This window comes from Hippocampus comes, unplaced genomic scaffold (assembly GCF_001891065.2).
Source record: "Hippocampus comes isolate QL1 unplaced genomic scaffold, H_comes_QL1_v1.1 scaffold132, whole genome shotgun sequence".
Classification (NCBI taxonomy): Eukaryota; Metazoa; Chordata; class Actinopteri; order Syngnathiformes; family Syngnathidae; genus Hippocampus; species Hippocampus comes.
Window position 1 is genome coordinate 2261096 of NW_017805467.1, and position 8135 is coordinate 2269230.

General features: G+C 38.6%; 1 protein-coding gene across 1 annotated transcript; it reads left to right on the forward strand.

Annotated features, from left to right (window-relative positions):
- Positions 1 to 1031: 1031 nt before the first annotated feature.
- On the forward strand, positions 1032 to 7493 carry LOC109518949 (uncharacterized). The gene is made up of 5 exons (XM_019875142.1): positions 1032 to 1422; positions 2946 to 3272; positions 3474 to 3620; positions 6674 to 6711; positions 6779 to 7493. The coding sequence occupies exons 1-5, from the start codon at positions 1365 to 1367 to the stop codon at positions 6914 to 6916; spliced, it is 708 nt and encodes a 235-aa protein (XP_019730701.1). The 5' UTR covers positions 1032 to 1364; the 3' UTR covers positions 6917 to 7493.
- Positions 7494 to 8135: the final 642 nt, after the last annotated feature.

Below are 8135 nucleotides of genomic sequence, written 5' to 3' on the forward strand. Positions count from 1 at the left end.
TCCGGCCTCCCTGTGTGGAGTTTGCATGTTCTCCCCGGGCCTGCGTGGGTTTTCTCCGGGTACTCCGGTTTACTCCCACATTCCAAAATCATGCATCGGAGGCTGACTGAACACTCACAATTGTCCCTAGGTGTGAATGTGAGCGTGGATGGTTGTTCGTCTCTGTGTGCCCTGCGATTAGCTGGCAATCAATCCCCGCCTACTGTCCGAAGACAGCTGGGATAGGCTCCAGCACCCCCGTGACCCTAGTGAGGATAAAGCGGTTCGGAAGATGAATGAATATATTATTATAAATCTTATAATATATATTAGGGAGATATATATAGTTACTGTAGCTAGCTAGATAGATAGCTAAATACTGTAGGTCTCCATAGAATCTACAATAATGCCCGTGTTTGCATTTTTAAATCATAATTTCTACTGGCAAATCACAATCCTAGCACTGGCGGGCTACTGGTGTGGTCCTCAAGGGCTACCTGGTACCCGTGAGGAGCAGGGGTCTCCACCACGTTGGAGACCCCTGCTCTAGAGTTCTTAGCATATTCAAGTATTTTTTCACATGGATCCTAATGACATATTCAAAATACTTTTATGAAGAGATTCTAGTTCAAACAATTGAAACGGACATTCTTAACTGTCAGATGCATGAGAGGGAATCTTGTTAAAGGCACTGTTTGACCAAACCAGTCCCACTTTTAGACATACTTATCTGTTGTGTTCATTATAAATGAATGTAGGGTAAAAAGATGCTCACCTGTATACATTCGTCTAAACTTTAGACATTCTGTATTACGTTGTTGATTGTGAAACTGAAAGAAATATATCGGTTCCTTTTGTTGTCAAATCTTCTCTGGCCATTTTCATGCAGGACAAAAGCCATAATGGTTTCAGCTACACTTCTTGGTAAAGTTGAGTTGCTTTTTTTCATTTAATTTATTGTTTTATGCTCATTTTATTTTTAAGCCATTATGACAGATTCATATGCAACATTATTGTACGTTTCAAGAAACTGCATTTCTTTTCGTGTGATTAACATCACCCCGTTCCTTTACCATTCTGTGGTGACATCACACACAAAAAATGGCTACTAGAAAAGGTAAGCGCACTCATAAAGTTAATCCTTTGGATTCTGTCTGAGTTGATATCTCATAGTCCAAATAATAAGCATTCACTGAATATACGGTAGGCACATAAGTTGTTATCTTTCCGCAGATGACAGGAGGTGCTTGCACCGCACAAATATGCATTGAAGTTCTACATTCTCTTGACATTTGACTCTTCCTGTCAGGTTTATCTAGCCATTTACACCCAAAAGACAGCAGGTTGGTATTACCAGCCTTCAGTATAAGGTAATAGTCAAAGAGATGGTGCCAAAACCTCTTTGGTTAGTTTTTATGACAACAATGCAATTGATCATCAATGGTAAGTCTTTTTTTGATTTTAATAAAGTGTTATGTTCAAACACTCTATTTTTACTTCATTATTTCACACTTTACAAATGGATCACAGTAAAAATGCATGTCCTCAGATTGATTATTTGTTGAATGTCGGCTTGCCAAGACATGTGGTTTTGAGGAGTGTTTGTTGTATTGTTGAATTGAATAGTGTTAAATACTGTAACTATAATGAATGGTTTATCCGTGTCATTAATCACAGGAAAAAAAAATTCAAATAAATATGGTTGTACTTTGAATTGTGTGGATGCACAAATAGCATGCAGTTTTTTTAAAAATAAATTACGATTTCATCAACACTTGATCAGAAATCACTCAGATTTGAAAGAGGAGATGTGAGTGACTGACGACCACTCTGGGGTGCAGTCTGCTTTTCACCCAAAGGCTTGTGGGATAGGTTCTGGCTCCACGTCACCCTGAACAGGATCCGTGGTATAGAAAATGGATGCTGGGCTCCAGCCTTCTTGTGTGTGTAGTTTGTACGCTCTCCCCATTGCCCATGTGGGTTTTCTCCAGGTATTCCTCCCACATTCCAGAACTGCCCACGTTAGGTGTATATGTGAGATTCACTTGTGAATTAACTGTTTGATACTGCTAGCAAAGTTGCCTCTATCCTACTCTTGCTTTTACAGTTGAAGTCATTTTGCATTAACTATGCTTCTGTTGCACTCACCTGCTTTGATTTCGAGATTTCATGTTCCTTCATTTAATTTCTAGTCCAATCGATGAACGATAAGTATACTATTTCATGTTGTGTTTTTACACAAAAATAATTGAATTTCACCGTCATTTCTTTAGTTACAGAGTAAAGGTCACCTATGAGTCCTAGAAATATTCGCTTTTTTGGAAACAATTTCAATAAACCATCTTGTAGAAGAGGAGAAACTTGGAAAATTCAAGATTAGTTTCAGAAGTTTGCATTTATTTAAAAGAGGAAATATTAATATGCAGACATGGTATGACCTTTTCTCCAATCATTGCAAACTCCAGAATATTGCAGCATCAACCATCCATCCATTTTCTATCGTGCTTATCCTCATTAGGGATGCTAATGAGCCTATCCCACTTTGGGCAACAATCAGGGAATACGTGTGACTCATCAGCAGTCAGGCACGGGGCACATATAGAGAAACTAGCATACACATATTATACAGAGGTTTCCATTATCTATTATTAATTGTACAATCTTAACTTAACCATAACAATCCAAACATATTAAGCATTCACATCGTGTTGATGTCTTGGCATAAGGCAGGGCAGCTTGATATAGCTATGGCACATTTCATACACAAGGTAACTCAATTTCCTTCAAACAATTACATCCACAACATTTTAGAGCATTTACAAACAACAGAATGAAAGACATTTGGAAGCAAACTAAAGAAAACGTACCTTACTTAAATTACTTATGGCTAGGTGGGGTCATAAAAAATACAAAATTTTTGTTCAACAACTGGAATCCACATTTTGTGTATTCTGTCTCATGCGCAGGCCGCAGCCGAGCACAGGTCACAGTGATCCAAGGCCACGATGTCACCCTTCAATTCACATTTAACATCAACATCACTAACAACAACCATTTTGCAGTTTACGTTGAGGGCGGCAAAAAGAAGGCAGAGCACTGTCCTTGGAAAGGTTGCTCAAGAGAACGTGGTTTTGACATTTACTCTGAAAAGTCTTCGGTATTTTGCCAAATTACAAACCTCACACAAGGTCACAGCGGAACATACAGTGCCAGGCTGTTCTCAAAAAGTGAACCAACTAAAGAAAGTAATAAAGTTCACCTGATCGTTCAAGAGGAGAAGAGCAACAACAGCGGTAAGCCTTTACACCCAAAGCATGATATGTTTCATAAAATGAGGTAATATTATTTTCCTTTTTCCATGTAAAAAGTCATTTTCTACATACCTGCTTCAGAAATATCCAACCGAGTAGAGTACAGTAGACATTAAAAAAAAAAAAGAAATAGCGAGAATTTATTCCACATCAGTTTCACCATTTCCTTTCCAACTCCCACAGTTTTACGTGCACAGGAGAACAGAAATACAACCAAATATCCACCGAGCTTTTTTTCCAGTGTAACCAACACTTCACTTGTGGTTTTACCTGTCATCTCATTCGCTGCAACATTGCCCTGGTTCTTCTGCTGTTGTGTCCGAGCTCGAGGTATGGACTTGATTCACTTCATTTCTTCAACCAATTTTATTGTTAGTTTTCAAATGGAAAAGACTACAATGGGGTGAGTGAATTTTGTCCAGCCAGTGTGGCTTCAGTTCCAATCAAGGGATGTTGTGAATATGAAGGTGAATGTGAATGGTTGTATATTTACAGTATATGTGAGTAGGTCGAATGATTTTTTTTTTTTTTTTTTTTTGCTTGATGTTAGCAGGAATGGGGTCCAGCTCATCATAACTCTAAACAATATACAGTGATTGGTAGAAAACAAAAAGATGACTGCCAAGGACTTTATAACCTTTTGATGCCTAAACATACGTCATTGCAAATGCCGTATCTCACCCAACAATGCCGCCCGTCCCCCCAAAAAACAGAATTAAAAAAAGTGGCCAGGGGGCCCTAAGCAGCCACTTAGTTTGTTTATGGCCTGCACATGTAAAATTATTTTCGGTAAGGCTATGACAGGCTGATGCAGATAAAACTGGCCATCAATCACACCATTGTTTATTTATGCTTTTAACGTCCCAGTGCGAACAACATTAATATTTTAACACAAAAATAGCTACCAGGATCAAATTAATTAAAATAATAATAATAATGGGAGGCCCGGTAGTCCAGTGGTTAGCACGTCAACTTCACAGTGCAGAGGTACCGGGTTCGATTCCAGCTCCGGCCTCCCTGTGTGGAGTTTGCATGTTCTCCCTGGGCCTGCATGGGTTTTCTCCGGGTACTCCGGTTTCCTCCCACATTCCAAAAACATGCATGGTAGGCTGATTGAACACTCTAAGTTGTCCCTAGGTGTGAATGTGAGCGTGGATGGTTGTTCGTCTCTGTGTGCCCTGCGATTGGCTGGCAACCAATTCAGGGTGTCCCCCGCCTACTGCCCGAAGACGGCTGGGATAGGCTCCAGCACCCCCCGCGACCCTAGTGAGGATCAAGCGGTTTTACCGTTTCCCTTGGAGGGCCGTGATGATTGAAACTACATAAAGTCAAGAATAACGTTTTATTCAACTATTGTTTAAGTAACTATAATGAAGGGTTTGATAACAAGAAAATGCTTACAATATATCACCGATTTATTACATATGAAAATTTGAAATTTTGGTACACATTTTAGCAAGTATCATGGAAGGTGTCATCTTTGATTTGCTTTCGTGGGCCGCTTAAAATGATGTGGCGGGCCACATCTGGCCCCCGGGCCTTGAATTTGACACCTGTGCTCTAAATTGTCCCTAGGTGTGAGTGTGGGCGTGGATGGTTGTTCGTCTCTGTATGCCCTGCGATTGGCTGGCAACCGTTTCAGTGCCTCCCGCGCCAACTGCCCGAAGACAGCTGGGATAGGCTCCAGCACCCCCCGCCACCCGAGTGAGGATAGAGCGGTTCGAAAAATGAATGAATGAATTATTATTATTATTATTATTGTTACTATTTTTCATTAAGATTTGGGGGTGGGCAGTCACATGCATCTTGGTGGGTGGGCACCGCCCCGTATAGCCCACCCATAGGGACGGGTGTGATGGGCAGCATCTATGTCAAGAAATGATTAAGCTGCATGATAAAAGGCTCAAAAATGCAAAGCAAAGTATGGGATGAATGATGAACGGTGACTGACATGCTACATTTGTTTGATTCTTCTTAAAGAAAGCTTCCTTTTGTGTTCACTTTCACTGAGAAATCGAAAACCTCGCCTTTTACGCTCACGCTTTTTGAATGTTTCTGCTATACTTGGGTCTCCAAACCGGCTCTGTGACCTGAAAAACAATTTAGACTCAGAGAGTATAAACATGTAGATGGCAAACCACATGTCCTCATTACCAGAGGAATTTAAAACCTCACAAAAATATATAAACAATGCATTCTTTACCTCGATCATATCACGTGCCTTTAGCTGCCCAAGATAAAATTCATCAACAATTAACAGAACAAATTCCAAAATTACAAAGTAATTAAAAAAATCATCTCAAATCACAGAATATCATTGTAATATGCAAATATCATGTAAATATAATATGGACAGTTCAGAAATTATATCAAAGCAATTTCATTGGAAGCATTTGTCAGGAGTTTGCGGCAACAATATAATGAAGTTTCTGTCTATATTTTCCAATAAACTTTTCTAAAAAAAAAAAAAAATCCCGTGATGGATTTTGGTTGCAATTTGGAGGAAGATTTTATTTTTCAGATGACATAAATTAGAGATATGATTTGTCCCCTTCAAAATATAGAATCTTCAATAGAAGAATAAAACATAGATATTAGAGATTCAAAATATAGAATCTTCAATAGAAGAATAAAACAAATATTTTTGGCAAACAACCATAATCTTGATTTCTGGCAGTTAGTCTTCAATTTGTAATCAAGGAAGAAGAGATGACCTGCAATGCATTGTAAATATGTTCAATAACAATAAACAAACAAACAAAATAAATACTTTATGCAGTAGATCATCAACAGACTGGTTTTAGGCTCTTATGTTTTGGTTTTGGCGCAAATTAAAAATAAAAGACACCAAGGCTTAGCTCAATGATAGAAATCATTTTTTAAATAGGAAGTCAATCCCCAAATTTTCTTTATCCATATACCGGTGCATCTCAGTAAGTTGGAATATCATGGAAAACTTTTTTTTTCCAGTGGGTCAATTCAAAAAGTACAAATTGTATATTATATAGATTCAGTACATCCCAAGAGAAATATTTCACAATTTTATTTCCGTGTAATTTTGATGACCGGCGCGTAAAGGTGAATAAAAAAAAAAAAAAATTAAACTCTCTCAAGAAATCAGATTATTATTATTGGAACACTGTATAAGAAACAATCCAAATTGAATCAAAAAATTAGGCAGGCATTGGCCATCTGAAAAGTATTTTCCTGTTTAATTAATCTGTATAATAAAAGTTTGACTTTTTGAACCTACATGATTTTTTTTTCTCCATTGCACTAATTTATGAAGATGCACCTGTATAATTCTTGTCTGTGCATTTATGGTCACCAATTACTTTCGTGATGAAAGTTTACTGATTTGCTCAACTTTTGTTCTATTTCAGCCAATAAAGCCCGAAAAAAACCCTCACCCTCAACACAGGTGAGAACACATTCTGTTGTCCGAAACATTTCAAGCAGATGCTCATGTTTCACTTTTGTTCTCTTAGGTAGCATGTGTGGCGACTAATATCATGCCAGAAGCTGATTTAGCCTACAGTGTCCTGGACTTCCCTAAAAGAGAGGCTACGCTGCCGGACAGCAAGCCAAATGATAGCGAATATGTCCATAGTCATATCATAGTTTAAGCACAGGTCTATGATCGTAAGCAAAAGTTGGGAAAATGTACTGCACCTAAATACAGTACAGTAAATGTATATAATAAACTTAGTATTTGAATAGATAAATGCTTTACTCTGTTAAAAATCCTTATAAAAGAAGAAATATGTTCTCTTTAAAGAAAGCTATGATCATTTGGGATTTTACCGTGTTTAAATTTACAATCTATACAGCACTGTTTGTACAACGACACTGAAAAAAAAATAGTGGATTGGATTTTATTGTGTGCAACCACCTGACGAAATGAATTTGAGTAAATATAACACACTGGGGTTTTTTTCAAGTGTACATACAGTCCATGATAAGTCTGAGAAGGCGGGGAGTGTTAACAAAGTTTTACTTTTATTTTCTGTTATGGTTTCCGCATGGTAAAATGGTGGTTAGCGCGTCTTACCTCACCGTCAGACCTTTGCAACATCACTGCGTGAATTTCATATGTTCTCTCTGTGCGGACGTGAGTTTTCGATAGTTTCCTGCCACATCTCAAGAGTGTGCTTCTTTGGTTATTTGACGTTGAATAAATGTGAATAGTTGTTTGTCTTTTAAGACCGTGTGATTTACTGGCAATACAGGGGTGGCTCCAGAAAGTTTCACTGAGGGTGACAAATGGTTGGCAGGAAGGTTATAACTTTCCCACGTTATAGAACCACAACATTTCAATCAAATGTGGTTTACCTTACCACTATCTATTTACGTCTTTCTTACAACATATCATCATGCAGGTGAAGATTGGAAAGAAAAACAGCCTATTTTGACAAATTAAGGAATGGAAAGTACAGCTATGTGTTTTAAAATATATTTAAAGTACAATACAAGAAAAAGAAAAATTTAAAAGTAAGTTGTAGAAGAGGCGGCCCGGTGAACCAGTGGTTAGCGCGTCGACCTCACAGTGCAGAGGTCGTGGGTTCGATCCCGGCTCCGGCTTTCCTGTGGGGAATTTGCATGTTCTTGTGGGTTTTCTCCGGGTACTCCGGTTTCCTCCCACATTCCAAAAACATGCATGGCAGGCTGATTGAACACTCTAAATTGTCCCTAAGTGTGAGTGTGAGCGTGAATAGTTGTTGTCTCTGTGTGCCCTGCGATTGGCTGGCAACTGGTTCAGGGTGTCCCCCACCTACTGCCCCGCGACCCTTGTGAGGATAAAGCGGATCGGAAAAATGGATGGAAGTTGTAGAAGAAAACAAAACC

Excerpts from the sequence above, each read along its gene's own strand:
- LOC109518949 (XM_019875142.1), top strand. The coding sequence starts at position 1,365 with ATGGTGCCAAAACCTCTTTGGTTAGTTTTTATGACAACAATGCAATTG. Across the intron at positions 3,273-3,473 it reads GGAGAAGAGCAACAACAGCG|TTTTACGTGCACAGGAGAAC; the intron begins GTAAGCCTTTAC and ends CAACTCCCACAG. Across the intron at positions 6,712-6,778 it reads AACCCTCACCCTCAACACAG|GTAGCATGTGTGGCGACTAA; the intron begins GTGAGAACACAT and ends TTGTTCTCTTAG.